This window comes from Columba livia, chromosome 1, assembly GCF_036013475.1.
Source record: "Columba livia isolate bColLiv1 breed racing homer chromosome 1, bColLiv1.pat.W.v2, whole genome shotgun sequence".
Classification (NCBI taxonomy): domain Eukaryota; kingdom Metazoa; phylum Chordata; class Aves; order Columbiformes; family Columbidae; genus Columba; species Columba livia.
Genome location: NC_088602.1, coordinates 198,444,699 through 198,470,533, shown reverse-complemented (window position 1 = coordinate 198,470,533; position 25,835 = coordinate 198,444,699). Strand labels below are relative to the sequence as shown.

General features: G+C 39.5%; 2 protein-coding genes across 9 annotated transcripts in view; one reads left to right on the top strand and one right to left on the bottom strand.

Annotated features, from left to right (window-relative positions):
- Positions 1 to 17,424, top strand: part of FAM185A (family with sequence similarity 185 member A) — a 37,208-nt gene extending 19,784 nt beyond the window's left edge. Inside the window, exons 6-8 of the mRNA XM_065049156.1 lie at positions 5,677 to 5,772; positions 8,135 to 8,269; positions 16,623 to 17,424. Coding sequence (XP_064905228.1) covers positions 5,677 to 5,772; positions 8,135 to 8,269; positions 16,623 to 16,738 — 347 coding nt within the window. The 3' untranslated portion in view covers positions 16,739 to 17,424. The remainder of the gene's footprint in view (positions 1 to 5,676; positions 5,773 to 8,134; positions 8,270 to 16,622) is intronic.
- Positions 7,703 to 25,835, bottom strand: part of FBXL13 (F-box and leucine rich repeat protein 13) — a 97,605-nt gene continuing 79,472 nt past the window's right edge. For 6 of the 8 annotated variants that reach the window (XM_065049137.1, XM_065049139.1, XM_021296025.2 and 3 more), the window contains one exon: positions 19,034 to 19,485. In XM_065049137.1, the coding sequence (XP_064905209.1) occupies positions 19,332 to 19,485 (154 nt within the window). In that variant the 3' untranslated portion in view covers positions 19,034 to 19,331. Of the gene's footprint in view, positions 7,966 to 18,259; positions 19,486 to 25,835 lie in introns of those variants that run through there. The other 2 variants (XM_065049140.1, XM_065049141.1) reach the window with 2 other exon arrangements.

Genomic DNA, 25,835 nt, shown 5'->3' with positions numbered 1-25,835 from the left:
TGACTTGAAAAAGAGCACTAATCTCTAGATTTTGGGGCTGTATCCTTAGCTTTCGAGAGACTTATTTACAAGTCAAACTAAAACATGATTGAGAGTGCTAGATTTTTTTTTTAATAAAAATATTTTGGGGAAAATACAAGTGACTGTATTGACACTTTATTTTGGATAAATCTGTATTAAAATGGGAAACTGATGCTGTTGTCTCTCACTCCCTTTAATTTTCTGCCTTTTTTATTATTTATAGAATATCTTGATTTAATTTGGGGTTTGGGTTTTTTGTATGTGTGGTGTGTTTTTTAAATTTTGGTATTACTGGTTTGAGTAAATGTATTTTTGGTTTTTTAAGACTACCCAAAATTCGGTACAATTTTGAGTGGCTGGCATATGGCAGTGTTTCGCACTGACTTTGTTAAAATATTAAAGTATCCCATGGATTATTCAATTTTTTTCTGTACCATAAGCTTTGCTAGTAACTAACAAATTGTTTTCTAACCCTATACCAGAAGCTTTCTTCTTCTAACAAATTTTCTACAGGTTTTGATTGGTGTCTTAATTTAAAACAACCAGGCCTATTTTTACTTCTAGTTTAAGTTACGATTTAAAATAGTCATTAGAAATCTGAATAATATTACAAAAACAAATGGAGTATTTTGGTTTTAGAACTAGCTTAGTCTTCTAAATTTTTATTTGGTAAATTCTTAAGGAAAGTTATGTTAGAAGAAGCCTCAGGGAGCTTCAGAATCATGGAATTATGGGGTTGGAAAGGACTTGTGGGGGTCATCTTGTCCAGCCCCCTTGCTCAAGCAGTCTCTAGTCTGTAGCCTCCTGCTCAGAGCTGTCCCAGCTGGGAGGCTGCTCAGGGCTTTGTCCTGTGGCCTGAACACCTCCAAGGATGGAGACTGTACAACCTCCCTGGGCAGACTGTTCACTGCTTGATTGCCCTCGGGGTGAAAAAAGTCTTGATAGAAGGAAAAAAAGATCTGAAACTCTTGTTTCAGCTTATGTCCTTTGTCTGTTTTGCTCTCATCATGCACCACTCCGAGGAGCTTGCTCTTGCCATCTTGATCTCCTGGCAGATACAAGGGGGCTGCTGTCAGGTCCTGAAGCAATCTGTGCTCCAGGCCGAGCAAGCCCTCACCCCTCAGCCTCTTCTGCTGAGGAAGGTGCTGCATGTCCTGACTATCGCAGGGCTTCTCTGCTGAATTCACTCCAGTTTGATGCTTCCCTTATCCTGGGAGCCCAAACAGCAGATGCTGTATCCCAGGTGTGATCTAGTGAGTGCTGAGTAGAAGAGGGATAATCCCTTCCCTTGATACACTGGCCATGCCCCAGGTAATGCTGCCAGGGATATTGTTGGACTTCTGTTCTGCCAGGGCTCATGTTCAGTCCTGCCAGCATTTGCTTATTTCTCAATGTTATTGGTATGGTCTGATTATATATTCTCTACTGCCAAGCCAGACTTTCCCCTACCAGCTCAAAAAAAACCCCATTTTTCATTGCTGGATGACTTATGTTAAACCAAATTTTGCACTGAAGAAATGAGTCTTCTGTGTTTGGTATAGTCAGAAATGGTAATGCTTCTAGTGTTTTGTTTCGGAGAGGGGGAAACAACTTTAACCAGCTTATGGGCAGCAGGGACTCAGTCTGGCAAGGAAAACTGTACATTGAGCTCCAATAAACTGATTTTTTAATATGTCAGTGTCATTTTGCCTTATTCTACTAATTTCATTCTTCAGCAACCCTCACTGGATAACCTAAAGGCTTGCCGTGACTTGCCATGATGCCCACTGCCTTAAATCAATGGAAGTGTAACAGCTAATAATATTGCAGCTTTCTAAAAAACATAAATTTGAGTATAGTCCTGAGGTCTTTCATTGTGATGAGAGAATAAGACAATTGAGGCAAAACACTGAAGTTTTATTTTAAGAAGGGAATAAATGATGGAAAAGTTATCATATTTAAGACAGCTTTGGATGACTGAAAAAAAAAAACAGTGAACAACTCAATGTCTTTAGAAGTAATGCTGTGAGTTTTGTTTTGAGAATTCAATTTTTAGGATGTCATCTAGGGAATTTTTAACTTCAAACCCCATTTCTGAATTCTACTAAAGGCATTTACTGTACTTCATAAAGTACAGCTCTTGAGTGCTTTTTTTTAAAAAAAAATAAATTATCCATGCACACACTTGTCTCTTAATAGCAATTAGTTCCATTGATCTAGTCTTTAACATACTTCAAGCAGATGGCAGTGTTCTGGCTCTTAAGTGTCCTTTATCTTCCAACCTTATATCTCAGATCTTGACCTTCTGTGTTCTGATGACAGACCTGTCATTTTTTTCCCCATTGCCCCTGTGCTTTTTTTCCCATACCATTCTATACTAAGGGTGCTGCTCTCCAGGCAGGTTGGAATCGGCCTTTTCTTATCCCTCAGCTGTCAGATTGTGAAAAGCGAAAGTTTGGAAAAAAGATAGTCCACTATCAGTTAACATCCACCGAGTTACTGCTTGGTTTTATTGTCAGTCTCTGTTTCCATGTTCCCCTTCTCTTTCTTTGTCTCCTTTTGAATGCAGATTAGAGAACATTCTGGACAGAGCTTATGTCCTGGAGAAACTACTTCTAAAAACTGGAACATACAGAAAAAATAGCTGCTGCCTGAGAACAGGATTTTCTTTGCAGCTTAGAAGAATAAACACTGTTATTTCTGTACATGTTCTATTAGCAATAAACAATTCTGATGTCATACCATATGCTATAAAACATATATGATATCATGTAGCTGAAGATTCTGGATGTTGCAACAGTAGTACCTAAGTTTATATTGGTTTTGGAGCAATATTTTCTTTTTTTACTTTCAAAAAGACATATATTTTATACTTGTAGAATGTGTATCTTCCTATAGTTATCAATGCCTATTTGTTCGTAGAAGAAAAAGGACTACACCACCCATTTCATCCACAAATGGGTATGTCTGTTCCAATAGAGAGCTCACCAGTCTGCATTCCAGACAGTAGAAATATAACTAGACATCCAAGTATGATCCAACTCTAATAACTTTTAACAAGCAGTATTTTCCTACAGATATGATGTCTGAAAGTCATAGGATGCCATAAGTGGAAAAATAATTGATTTTCTTAAAAATTGTTTCTGTCCCTCACTGGTTGGGGGTGCGCTAAAAGCTCTTGATAATTGAATCCAAAGTGCGCTCTTATGTCTCATTAAGTACTATCACTATTATTTAATATGCATTAGGTATGTTCTAAGATAAGCAGTATCCTATAAGTATCAGGCTTGTTCATTATATTTCAAACATACATTTCCCTCTTATGCCACTCTTAAGGTACTAAAATTTGGCTAATGAAGATAAAAATTCCGTGATTTTAAATCAAGAGAACAAATCTGAAGGCCTGAATCTGTTCAGAGCTGGACTAATGTATTTGTCATCTTTCCAAAACAATGTTCTGCTTTCCCTCAGTTGTTTTTTGTTTGGTTTTTGTGGTGGTGTGTGTGTGTGTTTTGTTGTTTTTTACTTTCAAGGTGTATCTGTGCCTTGGTGAACCTACATCTACTGCCCTCTTCCTGCATTCTTTATTCTGTTTATACCATCAGCAAACAGAATCCAGCTGTTCTTATGCAATTAGAATTCTTTACTATGTATATACATAAATATAAAATTGAAAATCTGGAAAGGAACTCTATTCAGTCTTGAAGTGGGGCTCATAGATTTGCAAAGGGCATCTTTCCACTGTGAAGAATCTCACAAGAGCTGCCTTTGCGTTTGAAGGATGGGAAGATGAAGGGTTCACCTGGTAAACATTTGTCCCTGTAAAGTACCATTAGCCGGTGGTGCTGTACAGACTGTCAGCAGTTGTTCACCCTGGAGAGGATCACTGTACTGCCACAGAGACTCTTTCTTCATAGTGCAGATAAAGGAGCTAATTGCATGTTTAGTTTGAAGTAGAAGAGTTATCAGGACTGGGTATTGCCTGTATCTGTTGCCAACAAAATGTCTGTCAAGGTTATGTGGAATCTCAGTGAGTGGCTGTTACTGAATTCGATTTGGAATATCTGCAAAAGTAGCTTTTGCATTAAAATGTTGATTTAGCACTACAAAAAATTTTAAATTAAAAGATTGAGTAGTATAAAATTTTTGTTTCAATGGCTTCCATTTTCAAACTTTAAAAACGTTTTTAGAAGTTATCAATGAAATATTCTGTTGTGACTACACAAGCAAAACTTTTTTCCCCAGTTCACTAATTTCAGTTAATGAAGAATTCCTTTTTTTTTCCCTTCAGATTTTAAACAGAACTTCTTTAACCTACTGAGATGGGGAAAACTTTCCCATTCAATTCTGATCATTACTGTTTTCTTATTAGTCAAAGACAGTCTCAGGTTCTCAGCTGACTAAATATGGTTTGACTACTTTTTTTAATTACTTTCCTCCAAAGAAATCAGTTTTAGCTGTGGGATAATAACCCCTCTCTATGTTTTTACTTTTGTGTGTAATACACTGATCTCCCACATCTGTGCATGAGATCTGGCATCAGAAAAGCTCCAGATGAGCGTATTTAGAGCTGAAACTGTATGGCAAGCTTAAGGTGTTAATGTTAGACATCCTTGTTATGTTATCAATTTCATTTTCTCGTTAATGTTTTTATTTTTAATATGGCAAGTGTCAGTTTTGATTCTGTTACTTTAGTTCTGACAGTTTAACTGTGCTTCCCTTTCTATGCAGATCCAGAAACTAAGAAAAGGTCTCTGTCAGTATTGCAAGATTTCTTGACAATACTCTGATTTCTAGCAGCGTATCTGGAAAGATATTTTGCTGGCTGCCTTTTGCTCACTTATATATGTAAATTTGTTATGCTTCTCTAGAGTGCTTCATCATTTATTTGCAAGTTTTATCAGCTCCAGGTCTGTTCAAAAGTTAACTCTTTAGGACTTAACTGTAATGTTATGGAAATGTGTGCGTTTAAAACTGGGATACATTTCAAGTAATTAAACACTATTCCTCGTGTATACAATTAAGGCTTCATAAAAGCTTTCTTTTTTGAAAAGGTTTCTTCAGAAAGTTTTTTTATAAATTTTAGATAAAGTATAGAAGAAAATGTAGGTCTCTATTCCACAGCAAACAGCCCCCACTGCTATCCTATGTATGTTAAAGTGCAATAGTTATCTCAAACATTTGTTTAAAATTCAGATGTCGTGAATCAGACTTGACAAAGCCTGATAGCACAGTCCTGTGTACCAAGACATTGCAGTGCACAATTGTTGCTCTTTGCATGGGGCAGCTTTCCCGGGTAGAGTTCTCCCTGCACAGAGTCTGAGCAAATGAACTCTTTTGGAAACTAAAATAGGCCTTAGTATTCAAGTTTTGTGCTCGATCTCTGCACAAAGATGAATTCATCCTTGTGGAAAAAGCTGAGTGTTGTTGAGGCCGTGTAGATGCTACAAGTCCTTGGGCCTTGGGATCAGTGTATGCCACAATTCTGGACTGGGAAGGTAAATTTTGTTCTGAAACATGCTTTTCTAAGATAAGTCTAATATTCAGAAATGAAATAAGATACTTTCCAAAACAGAAGAGTTGACAAAAACAGTTCAAAGCACAAAGAAAGATTCTAGCAAATTTTTATTTAGAAAGAGTGAATGATACACAAATTGTTTTATTTTTCTCTTTTAGATTCATCAGATGGAAGTCTAAAAGCTTCTACGCATCACGGGGCAATAGATGTTTACGTCAGTCAATTGAGAAGAGTGGATCTGAAATCCCAGAAAGGTTAGCAAACTAAAACAAATATGTTTTTGGTGGCAGCTTATGATGTAAAAGAAAAGAGGGTAAGGGGTATTTTTATCCGTCTGGAAAACATGAATGTGTTTGCTTATCTGCATTTGGTTTTACCTCATTGTTAGAATATGTGTATACATACTTATAAGCTGGTAAATTCTGTAAAGGGTGATGAAACTTCAAATAGATTACAGAATTTTTGTATTTTTCAGTACTTTTTTTTTCTGGCATTCTACCTGTTAGCATTCTGCAGAGTTGACCTGCATTACAATCTTCCTTTGCCGCGCACACAGTTTACTCCATGGTGCTGATATATGTATGTGCAGAGTGACAACCATCACATGTTTACATTTCTTTTTCCTTTTCCTGGTGAAATGTCACATTGTTGAAATTGGAAAGCAGGAAACAAAGATACGAGGGCCTTACCCTACCATTCCTCCTTTTTTCCTTTCCTGATTACTCACTACAATTTCATTCCTTAATGAAGAGCTCACTCCTAAAGTTGGATTCATAGTTTTACAATATCATATCTTCTGAATGGCAAATAAGAAAAACCCTGATTAGCTCTTGTTAGTCCTAGTTTTGCAAAAAAAAAACCAAACACAAACAAGCAAAAACCACACTAAAAACACCACAGCATTTCTGTAATTGACTTTAACATCATGTCAGACACTTCAGGTGTTTTAAATGAAGATGGTATTTGGTACCTTGTTCTCTGTGAGGCAGTGCATGGGCACTCAAAACCAAGCAGTTACTCAGAAGGGGAATAATGAAGGAAATACATTGAAATCACTTGTGTGCCACTTGTGTACAAGCTGTTCTGGTTCCATTGGTACAAAGGAATTTATTTTTGTGTTATATCCTAATTACCTTTTGAGTCACTTAGTGGTAAATTGCATCTCTTTGAATTAGTAGCAAAGAGGAACATATTAAATAAAAGCTAATTAATGCTATTTGCAGAGCATTGCCTGACCATCTCTTTTGGCAGCACAGTTTAGTAAAGGCAAAGTTGATGAAGTTCTGTTTTCACTTACCCTGTAAATTCAGAGTTACTGCTGACAGCTGCAGTGTAGAAAATGTCCCATTTGTGATAAATTAGCTGCATGTGTGTTGGATTTTGTGAGTCACATCACAGAACAACTCTCCAAAGAGGACCCAAAGTTGAAGACCTTTTCCCTTTCCTATCCTAAATTTTTTGTGTATCCAGCAAAATTGAGGCCTTAATTATACTGGCAGTTATTTGTTCATCAGGACTGTTACAGGCAAATGATTCTGCTGCATTTAAATTTCTTAGCTAGGGTTGCTTTCTGACTGCTACTTAGTTGGTATCAGTTTTCTTATATTCTGCTTCAGCTTTTGAGGTGTGTTTAAAGAAACTTTTTTTTTCTAAAGTGAAAGTTGGAATTGGGCAAAAAACTTGGAGCATGTATACAGAAAGTGTATTCTGAATTTTGAAAGGTTTTGTTTTAATGTGTAGAGTACAGCTTCCAAACACTGTGAGTAATTCCAAATGTGAGTAATGTGGGGAGGTTGGGGGCCCAGCATCTGCCTTCAGTCTGATGCATTGAAGCACATATTTAGGGGATGCAGAAGTCAGAATTGCTGGGTTTAATCTCAAGGGTATAATTATTCAGGCCACTAAAGCTGCATTTTTACTGGCAGTTTACATTTTAGTGATACATAGTGTGAACCGCTTAGCCACTTTTGAGACTGCATCTGCTCAAGGCTGCCAACAGTTGCTCACGTTAACAGTGTGTGAGCAGCATCTCCCTGTTCCAGAGGACCAGTGCTTTCATAATGTGCCATGCAGTGCTGGGGTTAGTTGCCAAATCCAATCTCATGTCCTGCTTAGGAGTGTAAATATGCAGCTAGAAAATAAAACTGAAGTCATAATATTTATGACATCTGTTAGTTTTGCTTCCCTTGCTCATTCCTGTAATAAGATCCTCTAACGAGCCATTGCTAGCAGTAGATGTCAATGCTAGAAAATAAAACTAAAGTCATAATATTTGTGAGATCTATTAGTTTTGCTTCCCTTGATCATTCCTATAATAAGATCCTCTAGCGAGCCCTTGCTAGTGGTAGATGTTAATGGTAATTTTTGTGTTTGCCAAGGAGATATTGTGACACTATCTTCTACATACAGTATTCTGGGTATGATGAATGAAGATATCTTCATATATCCTTTCAGAAACAAAACAAAACAAAAAAAAAAAGAGGTACTGTGTTTGAAGATTCTTGACAAACAAACAAAAAACCCCTTGATGATTACATTCAAGTTGGCTACAAATTGCGTGTTTCATGCTTTTATCTGAATGTTACATTAACTAGCTTTCGTTTACATTTATACCAGGTTCTATTACAGTCAAGGTACCTGCCTCTCTCAATGCGTATTTAGAGTTGTCTGGAAGAAAAGTGGATGTGAGCTCAGAGATCCAGTTAAAAGAAACACAGAGTGCCTCCAAGGACGATCACGTAACTATAAGTGGTAAGGCTTACTAATCTTGGCTTCCAATAAATGTCTGTCTGGCCTTAGTCAAAGGTATCCATGTTTCCTTATGAGTTTATTGCTCTTGGCTTCTTGTTTTATCTGTTTCAGGTTCAGATGTTTGCTTGTGCCATTGTGTTACTAGATGACTTTTTCATTTTGTTTGATAAATGACTTGTGAATGCAAACAAACGCTTCTCTAACAATAAAGTCTTAGAGCCAAAATCACGCTCAGCATTATTCCAGTGAATTTGTGGGAAGCAATCCAGGGCTGAATTTGACCCATTGCTTTGTTGGCTTAGACAGCCACATAATAAATTGCCAGGGAATGTCTGTTAAAAATATAATGAAAAGTTTTCTCTGTGTGTCTCTATTGGGTTGGGGGGGAAGGAATATATGACATATGTGTAAATGCACAGTATAAATTTTAAACAGTGCAGATTAGGCTGAGAAATGATGGGTGGGAGATAACTAGAAGAGAAGCAGAAGAAGCTGGAGCATGGAAGAATAGAGAGTACATGGAAAGGTGCCTGCAATTACTGGAATCATTCTTCTAATGCAGTAAAAATTGAACTTGGGAATCCCAAGTCTTGCTGTTTCCTGCTTTGGAAAACAGTTGTACAATTCATTGTCAGGGTGTGTATTTCTCTCCTCCTCTCCAGACGTTAAGGCTGTTGCTGTTCCCAGTTACTCAGTTTGCTCAAGAGGAAGCAAACTAATGTGTCTGAAGGATCCAGCTTTGTTTTGAAAGTTATGTCAGTATGACCTGCTATGATAGCAGATTGGGTGAGGCTTTGAGTTTTTCTTTGGCTTTAAACCTAAGAAAATGTGCACAAAACTTATTTTTGTTCCCCATGTAAGACAGTAATCTCAAAATCAGGAAATGTTACGTATGTGTACGTAATTTTAATATGTGGTCTGCTTATATAAAATAGATAGATGTATCTCTTCCTCTCTTGACCAGTAACTAACATTTAACTTTTCTAGTGGTTATTAAATACAATTAAAAAAAAATGGTTAGAAGTTCTCAGGCTAGAAACCTGTGGAAGGACCCCAGATTCCAGGAAGGCTCTGTGGAATGAATTGTCTCGGCAATAAAACACATCTCCCGGTGAAGGAGGACCACTGGCCCGTCCATCATCTTGTTAATCTGGCAGCAGTGAAGATAAGAGTGATGTTTCAGATATACACAGCTGAATGCCTTCTCGGGTTTCATAACCCAGTCACTGTTTATGTAGGACACTCATCGCTGAAGCGGATGTGATTTTTCAACCCACTATTCTGTATGGAAATTTTCTTGGCCGTTGAGGCTAAAAAGGGCTGTAATTACTTAACCCTCAAATACACATATCCCAAAGGCATGGGAATCAGTAAGAATTATGCAGAGGCAACATCATTAGGCTACTGATTATCAGTTGTTCAAAGAAGTTACAGCATTGCATGAAAGAAATTATTAAACGTAGATCTAAATTGATCCAAATACAGGTGAATGAAAAATATACCTTGGAGTGGATTTTCTTCAGGATACAGTTCAGCCAAACTAGTGCTGGCCTGAAGAAACATATCTTCATCTGTCTTTGTACCCGGTGTTTAGCTTTGAGTGTTTTCTTACATAATGTAACCAACGATTTATAGCATCTCTTGCCTCTCTTTTCTTCACTGGTCAGTAAAAAGCAACAAACCTGAAGGGAGATGAAGTAGTTGGTTTTAACATGTGCTTTGCTCCTTTTCTTACCCTTTTGAAAATGAGACCTTCTCTTCCTTTGCCAAGTCAGTAACGTTCCTTTGGCATGGCAAGGGATGTGATTCCTCCTTCTTCTCTTTACCTTATCCCATGGAGACAGAATATTCTTTCTGCAGGCCAAGCACTTGTTCCCTCATTCTCAACCATCTCTTCTTAAAGATGATATTTGAGAATTTTCTTGTACAAGTAGATTCTGAAATAATTAATCATTTAATACTGTTTCTAATTCATTAAAACATCCACTGTTGAAGTGTTAGGTACAGAATGTATGGCTGTCCTTCTGCTGCAACTAAAGAAAAATAAAATGGAGAGAGAAAGAGGGGTTTTGCCAAATGGAAAAAAGAATTATGCATCACAAGAGCATGGCAGATTAGATTTTTATACTTCTGAGCTCAAAGGTTAGTTTAAAAATAGATGATTTTTCAGAAACTGGCCAGTTCTCCTGTGGCTCACACAGGAACCAGCTGCTTCCAGGAAGCTTTACTTGCCTCTGGGAATATTGAGAGATGTGGGAGAGGAGACACTCCAGTGGGAAGACAGGGTAGAGTTCTGTGACTTGGGTAAACATGTACCCAGTCTATCACCAGCTCTAGGAAAGCCATCCCTGCTGCTGTTACCGTGGCTGTGATGGATGTTGTCACTGTGCTTCATGGCTCCCATTCCTATGCAGAGTGGGGCGGTCAGTGCGCTACAGTCCCACAAACTAAGGTTTAGCAAGACAGCTAAGGAAAGGAGCAGGGTTTAGTCAAAGCAAGGAGATGAAAGCCTGGAGTGAGTGCTCCAGAGGCAGAGTGATGGGAGTGTAAAAAAAGGTGTTTTACCCTTTTAGAAAAGGGATTTCCTGCAAAACTGGGACACTTGCAGAGAAAGGGAGGGAACTAGAGAGCAGTGCCAGGGAGTTTCCTGCTTGCAAGGATAAGGCATCTGTTTCTATTGACATCAGTAGGCACTCTTAGAAGTAGTATGTATGGTATTGCAAAACCTGTTATAAAACCAGATTTTTCATGCTAAGCACTGGTCCAGCTTCCATCTGTGGAAGTGTTTGTTTGACGAGTTTGAGAGTGCTTAAGTAACTTCATTAATTTCTGATGGTAATCCTGTCAAAGCATTCTTTTCCTTTCCCTGGCAAAGACGGAAGCCCTTGCTGCTCGACGTCTGTGCCTTCACTGTGTCTCCAGGTCTGCCTGTATTCTTGAATCAGCTGATTTAAGGAGCTTGTAGAGATTTTTAACTATATCTGGAACTATATATGGTAAGAGAAAGGGTAGTAGGCTAAAAAGTATCAAATATTTATGCAGAAAAGAAGCTTAGGAGACTGTAATGTCAAGCATGCTGAAGAGTAAGGTTAAAATTCAGGTAAATTTGATTTATTTGCTTTTTAGGCCATCTTTCCAATAAGTCATTTTAAGTTCAAAGTACGAAGGTAGGAATAATGACATGTGTGCTCTCAAGAGGAGGAACACTGCAATAAAAACATCAGTAAACAGGAAACAATACTGTTACACGGTTGGAAAAAAAAATAAACCGTGTATTAATGTGACTGTTCTGTAAAACTCAAAATAATCCCTCGGCTTTACATGTCATTAGTAATACTTTGCTGGAATGTGTCCAGTTTTGAGTACTGCACTTCAAAAAAGGATGTGGACAACTGTAGGCGTGCCAAAGGAGAACACATGATGAGAGGCCTGAAAACATGATTTATGAGGGAAGACTGAAAAAAGTAGTTTTGTCTAAAGAAGAGAAGACTGAGGGAAGATAAGATGGACTTTTCCAGTACTTAAGAAATTGCTGCAGAAATGAAAAATAAATTCTTCTCTGTCCACTGGTGGTAGGACTAGAAATTATGATTTGATCTTATGGTAAAGAAAACTTAGCTATATAGTAAGATGAACTTGTCTGGTGAAGCCATAGGACTGTCGATACTGCGGACAGGGCAGAACAGCCCAGGCAGGCACATGGGGTTGATGCAGTGCATCTTCAGGAGGTGCTTTCAGACCTGTTTTCTCTTGTCCTTAGCTGATGTGGCCATCTGCTCCCACCCACTCCAGAGTAACTCAGAGGAAGGTTATGAGGCATGTGGGTGGATGAATTTGGGGACTAAATGAATGTAACAGGTGGGCACACTCCTGCCCACTTGCATTGCCAGCCTGTGTGTTGACAGCTGTAAGCTTGCTGGAAAAAGTTTTAAAATCATTCAGAGGTTTTCTTTGGATCTTTGTAGCTGATGGTGCCAATGTCCAAATCTAGTTGTCTGCAATATAACCTCTTTCTTTAAACCATGTAATTCTTTCATCTCTCAGTGGTACCAGGGACTCATCTGATTCCAGATCTTTCTCCATTCCTGGCTCCAGTTCTAGCACCAAGTTCATATCCAGTGGAAATCTTTGACCTGATGCCATCCATCTGCTTGGTGCCCCGTGAGCTTTTAACTTTGGCAGTCACTTACTACATCTGGTTTTCAGCATGTGTGTGAGTTTTGTTGGTACAAGTCCCACAGTGTCACAGGTGTTCCTCAGAGGCCATGGGTGTTTGTAGCTTATTGTGTGTCCCTGTTCTTTCTTTCTCAATTTAGTAAACAAACCTCTTTGTATTTTTCTGTCCTCTTACAGTCATTCTTCTTGGGAATGATTGTCTTCTCCCAAGCGGAGACATGCTTTCTCCCTGTGTCATCCAGCGTAACAACAGTTGCAGCAGTTAACAGGATTTTGACCTTTTGGTACTAATCCCACCCCATCTACAGCACCAGAGCTTTGCTGAGCCGCATCTGAACGGTGTTCCTCTCGGAGCCATGACTTCTTGAGACCATGCACATGGGCAATAGGACTCTCATGTTGCCTTATCCCTTCCCACAGATGTCTATCCTGGCTATACAGAGGAATCAACAGTTGTCTTCTCTCACCTCTTTTCTCCTGTGAAAGTTTGCAGGTAGATGTTATCTCTACCCTACAGATCTGGCATCCAATTATTCTTTTAATCACTAGAAACTCCTTAGATGGCCTCTGCTTGTGTGACTCTGGAGAGAATCAGCTTGTTTACTTATCAGATTCCCTTGAAAAGGTGGGCGTTGGTACCACTGTTCTATCTCTGACTTTCTGGGTTTCTCTTAATAACTTAAGTCTTTGTGCTGGTTGGTTTCTCCAGTAGATTGTGGCAAGAAGCACCTTTCCCCTTAAAACAATCATTCACTCAGGCATGCACTGGAATAAGGCTTTCATATCTGCCAGAGGTTAGATCTGGATTCCCATCTGGAACATAGGGGGTTTAGGCAGATGCTTCCTGTGTCCATGTCCTTCAGGGATAATTTGTTTCTCACTGCTCACAGAATGGCTCCTCATCCAGTAGTATGGGGAGAGCAGCCGCTGAGGTGCTGTGGATGTGCCCTGGAGGATTGCTGCAAAGCCAGTGGGAAAGGAAGGAGCTGACTGCATGAGTCTCCTGTACTGCGTATGCTTCACAGATGCGTTTAACTCCTTTTGTTATCAGAAATTCTAGATTGTTTACTTTAAGGTAATTTCTGTGGTTTTAGCTGCATGGAGCTCCAGGGTTAAATAAAAACACAGCTGAAGGGGCAGTGAATAATGTGAGGCAAGCAACTTGCCTTCAAAAGGGAGATAAGTGCAAGAGCTTGTGCTGCAGCAGCCTGCTCAGACTTCAGTTCCTGCTGAAAGCTCACAGCTGGCGGAGCAGAGCAGTGTTCCTTCTCCCCCGGCACGGCTGACTTGGGGCTCTCACATTCAGAGTTAGGGTTCTGATCCCAGGAGTAACATTGTCCACTGCTCTGTCCCTCCCCGTTGTCTCTGTTCTCAAGGCACTGCTTCAAAACTTTCCTTCTTTCCTAGAAACAATTTTTGACTCTTTGCCACTAGAACTGAGTGGGAAGAGCTTAGTTTTAGAGTGTCCCTCTAAACACTGTCCCTCTGTGAAGCCTTGATCCTTAAGTAGTATCTTAAATAAACAAAGACAGACCCAGGTTGTATCTGGAAGAGATTACATTCCTTTGAGTCAAATGGAAAGTTCATCCAATTTTTATAGAAAACACATTAGATGAGATACTATCCTACAGATTTTTATGGGTTCCAGCTTGCATTTAACTCAAGCTATTCAGAGACTTTTTGAGAGATACCACAGTCTTACCAATACTGGTGAAAAACATTTAAAATATGTTCATCTCTGTGTGTTTTATGATAGAATAGAGCACTCTGTTCACTTGCTTTCTGGAGCCTGGGGACGTTAAACAGTCAGTACTTCACTGCATAATGTTCTGCAAAGGTGTTTTCTGCTGTTAGACACACATGGGGAAGAAAAACCTTTCTCCTGGGGGTTAAATTGAAAAAGCGGCCACTCAGCATACTGGTGCACCTGTCTCCTCTTGACTGGTGGGGTTTGCACTGAAAATTAAATCTTCAACCCCACCACCCTTCCTTATTCTCAATCCAACAGACCATTTGCTTTTCTGATTTAATCACACTAGCAAAGTCATCCTCAAAATCCAGTCATGTTCCCACAGTATTCAGAGTACAGGCTGGGAGTACAGTTAAGACCAGACTGTCATCAAAAGGTCTCCAACTAAACCTTGGTGCTTGATTAGCACCTCATACCCAAAGCTATTTAAATATCTTAAGTTTGATTTGAACCTGCTACCAGCGATAGGCTTAATAAATTTAAAATGGTTTGAAGATCCCCATCCCTGGGGAGTGGAACTTGACGCTTTCCTGCAGGCAGTTTGATATTTTCTGCATTCCCTTCCCAGGCAAATCTCCAAAAGAAGCATAAGAAACAAAACACTTTTCGAAGTTCACATAGCATATGCAAAATGAGAAACAGAGCTCAGAAAACAACTGCATTTTAAAGCAGGTCTTGTTAGTTTTTCTGTGTTTCTTCAAAACTACTCTTTCACTCTTTAGCAAAAGTGTAGCGGGGTGTAAGCAGTGCCTGAAATTGTTCATTTACAGGGCTGATTGTGTGCTTCAGTGTTTGTTCCTTGTGCAGAAGAACAAGCCACAGTGACAAAAACATGAGAGAGGAGGAACTGGGACTAAGCACTCCAATGTGCACTTTATGAAAATATAACTCTGGCCTACATTTGTGTCCTATCTCTTTAGGAAACAAAAAAAGCACTGTATTTTCAGTGCTATACAACTCTGTTAAGGGATCAAGTGAAATTTTCCTTTACACTTCTTTGTTGGTTCATTTATTGTCACCTGGAGGCTATTTCCTGTGTAAAATTCAGGCTGACCTAATGTTTTGAGGGCTACCTCTACTTAAAAGTTTTTTGTTTTCTGTTCTGTGTTCTCTGGTACAATACTATTGCAAGTTGATGATTCAGGAAAGCTTTCTGAGGAAGCGAAGTTCCAGATTTTAACAGATTTCACATACAACACATTGTCCAACTTTGTGATGGTCATCATAGATTTAAGTCCATAATTAGAACTGTGGGTTCTGCCTTACAGTAGGAATGATGTGGAGATGGAGTGTAGTTGAGACGGCTGCTGCCTGGAGCAATCACAAGTGCAGAAATTGTGCTGGGACATCCACACAGAGATCTCTGAAGGCACCTTGTAGCCTGATTGCAAAGGACACTGAAACATCTCTTCATTCAGTGAGAGAACTCTGTCAGTTTTGGACTCCCCTGGAAATCCTGTACCTCTGAACAGAACCTCAGCCTGCTGCTGAACTGATGGGGTTTGGCCCATAACCTTACATTAATCTCACTTAGAAGTACCAGAGCGCTGAAACGCTATTGAAAAGTTTGGCACGTGGGCTCGAGTTGTGGAAAGTGAGGCAGTGATGTCAGTTGGAGTTTCGCCACTGGTTTTGACATGGCCAAAATTGAACTTCAGCTGTGTTACAGGTCAGAGCAGAGCATGTTTGCAAAGTTGCTTCAGGATCTGCTGCCCTGCCATCCCCCCTCATGCTATTCCAGGCTCAAATTAGTTCTAAACTTAGAACTCAGTCACAGGAATGCTAAACTAATAATAAAAGATATTTTGTGAAGATAAACTGAAGTGACGGTTGATCTTGTGATAAAGGACTTAAAAGATCACAGTTTAATTCCCAATTTGGTCATAAATCTTCTGTATAAATTTGGAAGATCGTTTAGTCTTTCTTGGCCACAGTTTCTTAATTGTAAAATGAGGGTAAGTTGAACTTTTTCTTTTGTCTGTGTTACAGTTCGCTTTTCAGAGCGTGACCACACATACTGAGTTTATGTGAAACATGTAAGACGACAGACATCTCGGGGTGGGTTTTATTAAGCCATAATCATAAGAAAGCCATAAGAGCAGCAACACGTTTGGTCATCTGGAAAATTGGGTCTTACCTACAATAAGATGAAAACTTTTCAAATTACTTAGCCAGATTCATGTCTAATGTAGATGTATTTGCTAGCCCATAATAAAAATACAGTACTATATAATAAATACCACAACTTTATTGCAATAACATATTATGAGAAATCAGATTAATACAAAAAACTATCAAGAATGAATTGTCAGATTGTCAGCAGCCCCTGTTTAAAAGTATAAGCCTTTTATTTGGTAGAATTTATATAAGTATTTCCAGGGAGTGTGAAAAAAATGGCAATATGAAGATGTGTTTACTGTTTTCCAGGTCACATGAATCAAAGGAATGAAATGGACAAATGGATTAAGGCTGACACACAAAAAGGCAAAGTGTGTCTTAAAAGCCAAAGCTGGATCGAGTCTGTCAAGCTGAAGAGTTCTTAAAGGTGAAGTAGGCCAAAGAGATTAAATCAAGAAATTGTAAAGGAACATTTCTCTAAAATTATGAACTTTATTGATGTATATTCTTAATATAAGAGAAACAATATTAAAAATGAGGGTGTTTTAACCCAAGATTTGCCCAACCCAGCAGCTGATGCTTAACAGGTCTGGTTTACTCTTAGTGCCTTTTAAGAATGACAAGATCTTACGTATTCAGAATTTGTATAACTTGATCCATTACCATTTAAAAACTGGTAACTTTCTAACAAGAGTTTGGAGTTGCCATTTAAAACTAAAAATCATTTTCAATGTCTTGTATTTGAAAATATGAGAACTTACTTCAGAGATGACATGCTTTGCAAGATATAAAATATTTTAAATTAAATGTCTTAGTACTGTGGGAATTCTACGGGTTCATGCCAAATGCAGAGAATTTTCTTCAACCAAATGATTTGTGTTGTGGACAGGATAAAACCACTTTCAGAACCCTAGTTCTGACTTGGTCTTTTCATTTGGTGTTTGACTCCTGAGCAGTTTCTGCCTTGTCAATGGGCACTGTACCTGTGAAACTAATTACATGAAATGACAGAACTTCTTGTGTCATCCTGAACCACTTATTTTAGGATAGAAATAAGTACCCTAGCTCTGCCTACTGCTGTTTGTCTGCAAATAAAAACTTTTAAAGTAAATACTCCAAAGTGCAATGGATCTGGCTGGTTTCAAGCAGGAACACTCCACCAACTGGACTTCAGGTAAGAGTCCATGTGAACATTGCCCTAAAGTAAAAGCTGCCAAAGAGTGGAAGTATTTGCCTAGTAAATGAGAACTGGAATCTGTTTATTTGCTACATTTCCAGTGACTGTCAGCCTTGCACGACAGAACCGTGAGCTCTTTGAGGCAGAGGAGGGAGGTGAGGGAAGCATGTACACCCTGCACAAGGGCACGTGCGAGTTTTATGGAGGATTTTGTGTTACTGTAATGTAAACACGCAGTAAATGGAGCTTTTAAAAGCATTTCCATACACATACATGGCACCTTATAAAAGAAGTACTGAAATTTGTGGTTTGAAACTGAAACATAAGAATTCTTGCCAACTGAGTGGATGGAGACTGACAAAGAAGGGTTCAGCATCTCAGCTCAGGTTTGAAGTCGTGTATGTGTGTGTTAGTACTTTAAATCATAATGCTACGTTACGAATTGAACTTCTCCTTTCCCATAATATTCCCCAAGAGGTACAATTGCCCCTGGCTAATGGACTTCAGTGGGCAAGGGCAGCATTGTTACTATAATTCAGGTTAAAACCTCCCCATTCTGTTTGCTGTTGTGAGTACTGTTTGGATGAGGTGGGCACTGATGTAGATGGCAAATTACGTTACTGTTTATACCAAAAATACATATATAAAACATTAGTAATACTATTAGTAAAAGCAATATAATATTGCTAGTTATTAGTAATTACTATACTACTACTGTTAAAAGATACAAAATTAATAAACATGTCACGGTTTTAGATTTTCTGAAAAATTTTTGAAACTAATGATTCCTTTGCACTGCTGCAAGTGAAGTGAAAGAAGCACCTCATATTCTAAACTTAGCTGGAATTAAACATTAGGATTGGTAGTTATTTGCTTAAAGAAGTTAAATAAGCCATCAGAAAAATGGTGCTAGCACTAAACCTACTCTGTTTATATTCTTTCCACTTTAATAGATGTCGAGACCAGCTAAACAAAATTTAGACATAAAGGTTAAGAATGAGCTGAAGAGAGACAAATCTTTGGGAGTTTCCCCAAAGGCATTTGAGTAATGTCTTATTCTGCTATAACAAGGTGAAACTTAAATCTTTCCTCATCTAGAGAAAAATAGAAGTGAGGGGTAAATCCATGTACTCTTTTTTTTTTTTTTTGTCCATTTGATGAGAAGATGTTTTCCTTAACTGGAGAAAATGTATCCTGTAACACTTTCCTCATCTGTGCCCCTTTCTATTTTGTTCTGCTGGCTGTGGCAGCTGCCAGCCAGCCCGTGCTTCAGATCTGCAAATGGAAACATCAGCTGGCTTAGAGTTGAACTCAGCCTGGGAGGCTTTTGTGAGAATTAGGGCTCCGGGTGCAGGAGTGACTGTTAATAAGTAGAGAACTGGGCTTAAATGTGTATCGTATAGTTGTGTATAAGGACTTAGTTCTCACTACCTACTCACTGTTCTTTATTGCTGCATTTGATGAGTACCAGCAGAGTCAAGTGCAAAGTTCTGTGGGAAGTCAGAGTGTTAATGTCCTGGAGAGAACCTTAATGACAAACAAGAACCCCAAACACACAGAGATTTATTTATCGCTTACTCTGCATGGGACTACAAAAACTTCTCATTATTGAAAGATGAAGACAGCTTGAACCAACATCAGAAAGTTGGCAATGTTGTGTCAGCGCGGCTGTCTTGTTTGAAGGCATACACAGTCCTGCAAGAGCGATTCGCATTGCTTCCTTGCTAACTCAACAAAAGGCCTTTTATTAAAGTATGATTAGTTTTAAGAAAAAATAGTGTTCTTTCCATGGTCTAGTGGAAAGCCTTTGAATTGTAGATGATGTTGTGCAATTTCATTTTTCATTTTGAAGAATTTGTTTGTTCAGGCTCTGATGTGTGTTCCATGGTGAAGGTGAGTATGTTACCATCCCGGTCATATCCAAGCCAGGAGGGAGGGTCAGCATCGTTATGTTCTTGTTTCTCCAGTTTGGCTGTGTATTTCAAGACAGCTTGTCTGCAATGACAGTTACAAGAAAAATGACAGGAGGAATAAAAACAACATTGCAGAGGCTGTTTCTACAAAGAACACTAAAAGCTGTTTAATGAGCAAATGTTCCTTGTTTTAACTGAAGCTATCAATATTAGAAGAGGTGTTGTGGAAACTAAAAGAGGATTGGTTAGGCCATAGAGTCATAGAAGGGGCCTCTGAAGATCATTTAATCCTGATCTTGCTCTGAATGGATCCAACTAGACCAGGTGGGTCATGGCTTTGCCAGCTGAGCTCTGACCATCCCTAGGGATGGGGGTTGCACAGCCTCTCTGGGATCCTGTTCAAGTGTTTGACTAGCCTCCTGATTACAAAACAGTTCCCTTGTATATAAGCGGAACTTTACATGTGCCATGTGTCCTGTCAGTGCACCTTGGAGAAGTCTGGCTGTGTCTTCTCTTCTGTGTCCTCTGTCAGAGTTTCAGACAGCACTCTTGTCTTGTGGCTGAGCCAAGCAGTCCTTGCAGCCTCTCTGCACACCGGCTGCTCCAGCCCTTTAATGGTCTTGGTGGCCCTCACCTGTACTTGCTTTAGTGTCAGTGACTGTCTTGACTAAAACACAGATCTCTGGGACTGAGCATTGTGCTTTGAAGAAAACACCAAACAAGATAAATATACCAGTTACATCAAGAGATACCACAGAATCTCCAGAGTGAAGGCTATGGTAGCTGTGCAGGTCCCTTTCTCTGTATTTTTCTTCAAACGGTCTCTGTGGCACCTCCAAGTATTTTTACCCTTTCTTGGCACACCTCCTGCTTTCTTTTTGGCTGATCTTTCCACTTGTAGTTATCTTCTGTCACCCACCTCTTTAAAGTGTATTAATTCCAAAACTGAATTGCACACACAATGGGCAGCATAACGGCTCTGATGTTACCTGCGCTGGCCTGAGTTTGCCCCAAGGCTGTTTTGCAGCTGATCCAGAAGAGAATGTCCTATGGTGTTCAAACCCTCCCATGACCCCTCTGATCTCCCTCAGCATTTTGTAGCCACTGCCCCTTTGCAGCACTGGAACACAAAATCAACACACTAGAGCAAACAATACAGAAATAGAAGAAAATGAAGCCTGCTGAGGGAGACACCCTAACAAGAAGTGAAGAGTAACTCTCCCCTCCCTCTTTTCCAACCTCCAGTGCCTTCCTGAGCTGAAGAAACTCAACCCGCCACTCTCTGCCTTCGGAAGGTCTCTTTCTTTCCAGGGTGCCTGTGCGCTGGCCGCCAGCCCGCTCCGGCTGCGTGGATCCCCGGCCTCCCCCACCGCTGGCTCCAGAGCTCGGCGGGCTGAGCGAGCGTGTGCGGCTGGGGACACGCCAGCTCTGCGCCCCCGGCCTGTGCCACAGCCACGGCCAGGCAGCCTTGCTCTGTAACAGGACGTAATGTATGGCGTCTAGGCAATAATAGAAAAACAAAATCCAAAGTAAAGGGGTCTGTTACCTGCCAGTAATGCTACTACAGTATTTTTTTACCCAAAGTGAAAATGCTGAAGATGGTTACAGAAGAGGCCGATGTGCACAGCTGCAATGCACCCCCACAGCAGGGAGGGGTGCAAAAGGGATAAAATTAATGAAGCAAGGAGGGCTCCTTTTCAGCTGCTGCAGGGTATTTTATTTTTTTAATCTAACACTGACACGCTTTATGAACCACACGAACACAAAGCTGTATCTGTTTTTATATTAGGGAGGCCTGTGCCGCAGAGGAATGTCTGTGCAATTTATATGAGCTATAAGTGCTAAGCTATAAAATAAAAGTCAACTCATCCAAGTCCAAATTCCTGTTTTTCATGGAAACTGCGATGTATGGTGGCAGTCTGAAGCATGTATAAGGGGAGTTGTTACTATTTTTCTGGAAACTTATGCTGTCCCATGCCTGGAGCTACAGTTGATTACTTTGCCAGAAACAGCCATTCATTAATCATCAACACATGGCAAAACAGATCATTTATTTAAGATATACTGTACTATGATAGAGCCTGCCTATTTATTTATATAGTGTCTTAAATGAGTACATTGATGAATAAAAGTATTTTAGCAAATAATTACAATTATCTTTGGCAAAGCAAATATCTCTTGGTATAAGTCAGACAAAAGTACTGGCCCAAACACATGGCTTGAGCAGCACTGGAATATATAAGTGAATCTTTACTCAAAGTTTCAATCCCTTTACTAAGAGGGGGTCACCGGGCAATACAGCTCTGCATCATGATCTGAATCCTGAACCATTCCAAAATTTGGAAACGTCTCACTGGGCCCATCATAATAAAAAGCAGAGGTTTTGAAAAAGACTTTTTGAGTTGAGGTTACAAAAAAACCAACCTAGTGAAAAGTCATGGAAAATAAAAACTTAAACGTGGGAGAACTGGTTCTAGTGTAAATGCAGGAGAAATTAAGCCGAAGAGGCAAGTGGAGGCAGGCAGCTAATGGGAAAAGCAGAAAGCATCCTGCAAGCATGTTCCAGGTTACACAAAGTGATAAGAGTACATAAAAGCTAAAGTATTCTGACGGCTCTGTCAGCTGCAGTAAGTGTATCTATCTTTTTATGGCATCCAGTTCGAGCACACATGATGGTTGAAACATGGCACTCCAGGAGCCTCCCTGTCACTTCTGAATATCGATTTACAGTCAGTCAGAAGACAATACTATGGTATTTTTGTTTCTTCTTCAAGAGAAAACTTAATAGTAATTATTCTTAGTCCTTTACCAAATCTTGTGTAGGCTGTCTTCATTTCTGATTACATGTGTGTTGGACTCCAAACTCCTTCCTGCCTTGAGACCTAAGAAATTCTGCCTTTTCAAGAAAACAGAGATCTTGCAATATCTTCTCTAACCAACAGCAACCATCAGAAAACACAACAATAATAACAAAACCAGAAGGTTCTCCATATGTCAAACGTATTGTAGCTGTTAAGACCCAATGGAATTCCTGTTTAAAAGGCAAAAATCGTAATAGTATTTGTCGATGAGTCATTTGTTGACAGAGCAGTCATGCACTTAGAAGATATTTAACTGGTTTCATATTAGTGCAGACAAAGAAAAAGATAAAAATAAAGGAAGCATTTAATTTGCTCTCAAAGAGCAGCTTTTGGTGGAGCCGAACTGTCCCAGCCGAGCAGCAGTTTGGTGCGAGCACGAGGCTGGTTGGCTTCTCCTGGCCCTGGCAGGTTTCCTTTCTCATTTTGCACCCAGAAGCGTTGCTGGAGAGCAACACCTTCCTCAGCACTGCACCCGACTTAGAACAGAACTTGTGTTTTGAAGTTTGAGGAGAATGTTTTACAGGGAAGTGCTTCTCTAAGGGTGCCACTGTGTCATTGCTTCTGGGATTAGTCCTGAGTGAATCACAATCAATACCACCTTTTCCCACAGAAGCCACATTTTAAAAAGCAGTTAGCTTGCTTTTCCTCTAGTAGAAGGAAACAATTGCACCAGTATCATACACTCCCACGGTAGAGTATCTATGATTCTTTATGGCATTTAGAAACAGGATTAATGGAAAGTTCATTAGCCTCTGGATACAGAAATATGCAGTAAGATATCAGGTTTTTCTTCTAACATTTAAGAAAGCTGGAACCAGGCTAGTATGTTGGCAATTATAATCATGAATGCCACCTGATACTGGAAAGAATGGACAATTTATATGCTCTGCTCATAACTGTTTCCTATGAAGCTACATTGGACTGAAACTTGAAGAACTTTGTGGCTCCATATGTTTTTATTTTAATCTAACGAAACAGTCAAAATAATAAAACTTTGAAAAAGAATGTGACACAATACAAGAGATATGCCTCAATATTTGCAAGGCTCAGTCTAGTAAGAGATGTCTCCTAGGACTGTTTAGTATTTCATAATAAATAATGTGGAAGTCCTTTGGCAAAATGAAGTATACGTGATTTATAGTTTTTTGTAGGGCAACTTCAAACTAAAAACATATTTCTTCTATTGCTTCTTTAGAACTGAGAACATTAGCATGTGTAGTTCTCCAGATTAATCTGATTTTTACATAGATGTCCTCTTCCATGTCCTTAAACAGGGAATTAAATGTCTCTGAACTGTCAGTTTCACATCTGCAGAACATAAATTACACCTGAAATCAGCCTTTTCCTCTACATTCTATGAAAATGTAAGGAATAAGGTTTTAAGAGTTAGTCTGAAAACAGAAAATGAGGCCCTGTTGTTCATTTTTCTGACAATCTGTTGCTTGTTATTCATTACTGAAAAACATACAGGTTGCGAATGAAATACACAGTTCTATAAAGATACATTGTGACATGTAATTAACGGTACCATCATTGCTTTTGATGGCATTACTGAAAATCTGCTGCAAGATGACTAACAGTGTAGCATCAGTGCCATCCTTTTGCTGTGCTTTTGATGTAGTTATTGGCAGAAAACAAATGCTTTTTATCAGTGTCACAAAACTGGCCTTGAACTACAACAACATTTTTTGCAAGTGTGACATGGGATGTGGAATCTACCTGAATCTAGCTATGAAGTGCCTTTTATTTTCTGAATAGCATTCCATCTAATGGCAATTTTAGAGTCTGACTGAAAGGCTACTTTGAGCTCGGCATGGTGAGCCTGGTCTGCAGCCTGCCTGGCTCTAGGGGCTCTTCAGACCCCTTGGAAGGAGCGAGCAAACTGTCTTCACTGCTGAACTAGTCTCCGTGTCTACCTGAAAGATTTTGTCCCAGACTCCAATGGGGTAGGAGTTTCCTATCGCCGAGCGTATGGTGCAAATGGCTAGAGACTGAGGCTGGCAAAGAAAAGGAAATAAAAGAACATCCACTGTCACATACCAGAAAGTCAGACACAAGAAAGTAAAATCGGCAAAGTTTGCCTTGTTCTAAAAATCAGAAAAAGGGCAAAGATAACACTGGGTGGAGATGTGTGTCTCATGGCTGCTTTTTGTTTTGTAAAGATCTGTGAGTCTCCAGGGCTTTCTTTACAGTAAAAATAACTGGTTGGGAAATTCCTTGGCTGAGCCAGAAGAGTTTAATCAAGACGTTTGGAGAACCCATAGCATATGGGACTCCGAGGCACAGGCATAATCCTGGGTCATCCCGCAAAGGCTGCAATAGTGCAAATGGTTTTCTGAGACGTCAGGCCAGCCCTTTGATCATTCCTCACCCAACATAAATTGGAACACACCCAAATTTCTGTTCCTATTACATCTCACTTCTGTGTGAAGATGTATAAGCAACCAGGGCCCGAAAGGGATGACACACTCTTTGGTGCTCTGAACAAAGATATGAAATCACAGAAAAAGCAAGTCAACAACAGTCATCCAGGGGTAAAAGAAAATCTCTTGAGGCTTAAAATGAGAAAAACTGTAAAGCAGAAAGTTATGAGGAAATTTATTTGAAATATCTTTTTTTTTTTGTTCAGAATGAGCACTGTAGTTCATTTAGAATAATTTTTTTCAATTCATACTCTTGCATGCCAATCCTTCAAAACACTTTCCGTGTTGAAGAAGTATTTAATTAGAAGTAGAGATCTTGAGATGGAAGTTCTGAGATGACAGTAAGAAAACTAAATCTGAGACAAGTAAGGAAAATAAAAGCAGTGACAGTGGAATTGTTTGTGGTGAGACACATAGAGGGAAATAAACCAAGGAGGGTTTGGAAAGCATGAAACACACTGGAAATATCTTTTGAGTTATTAAGCATCTGCATTGGTCTTGTGGTCTCTAAAGTGACTATTAAACCCTGCAATGATTTAGCGTGGAGTGTGCTATCTACAGTGGTCCTGTTAGAGTGGGGTTAGAGCTCTCCTCCTGTGGATATTTTCTATATGACATAGTATTATATATTTCTTACTCTTCCTGAAGTCAGAAAGTTTGATGAAGTTACACACCCAGACATATCAATCATGCTTAAACTGTAGTTCTTTTCCAAAGGGGTTCTTTGGTGTGTCTGGCCACTGTGCAGTTCTGGTCTGTGATGTTCTGAACGCCCGTGGGAGGATGACAGACATGAGATCTGCATCTCAAAGACTCACAGCTGAAAAATCATGTCTAAACCTGACCAGAACTGTCTGGCTTTTACACGCCATGGGAATCAAGAGGAGGGGTCCATTTCCACCAGTGGGGAAGCTGGATTGCACTGCGGTAGATGACTTGTTTTTTCTTATTGTAGATCCATAACAAATATGTTTCATTTGTATTTCATGAAACTATGATTATGATACCTTGAGTCATGCCCTGTAACCATGCTGCATTCTGAGAACAAGCCCACATCAATGCCAGGTCTGCTTCTGCCACACACTGACATGTGGTCAGTGAGAAACAGGCTCCCACAAGCCATCGGCCTGAGCTCAAGTACACAACGC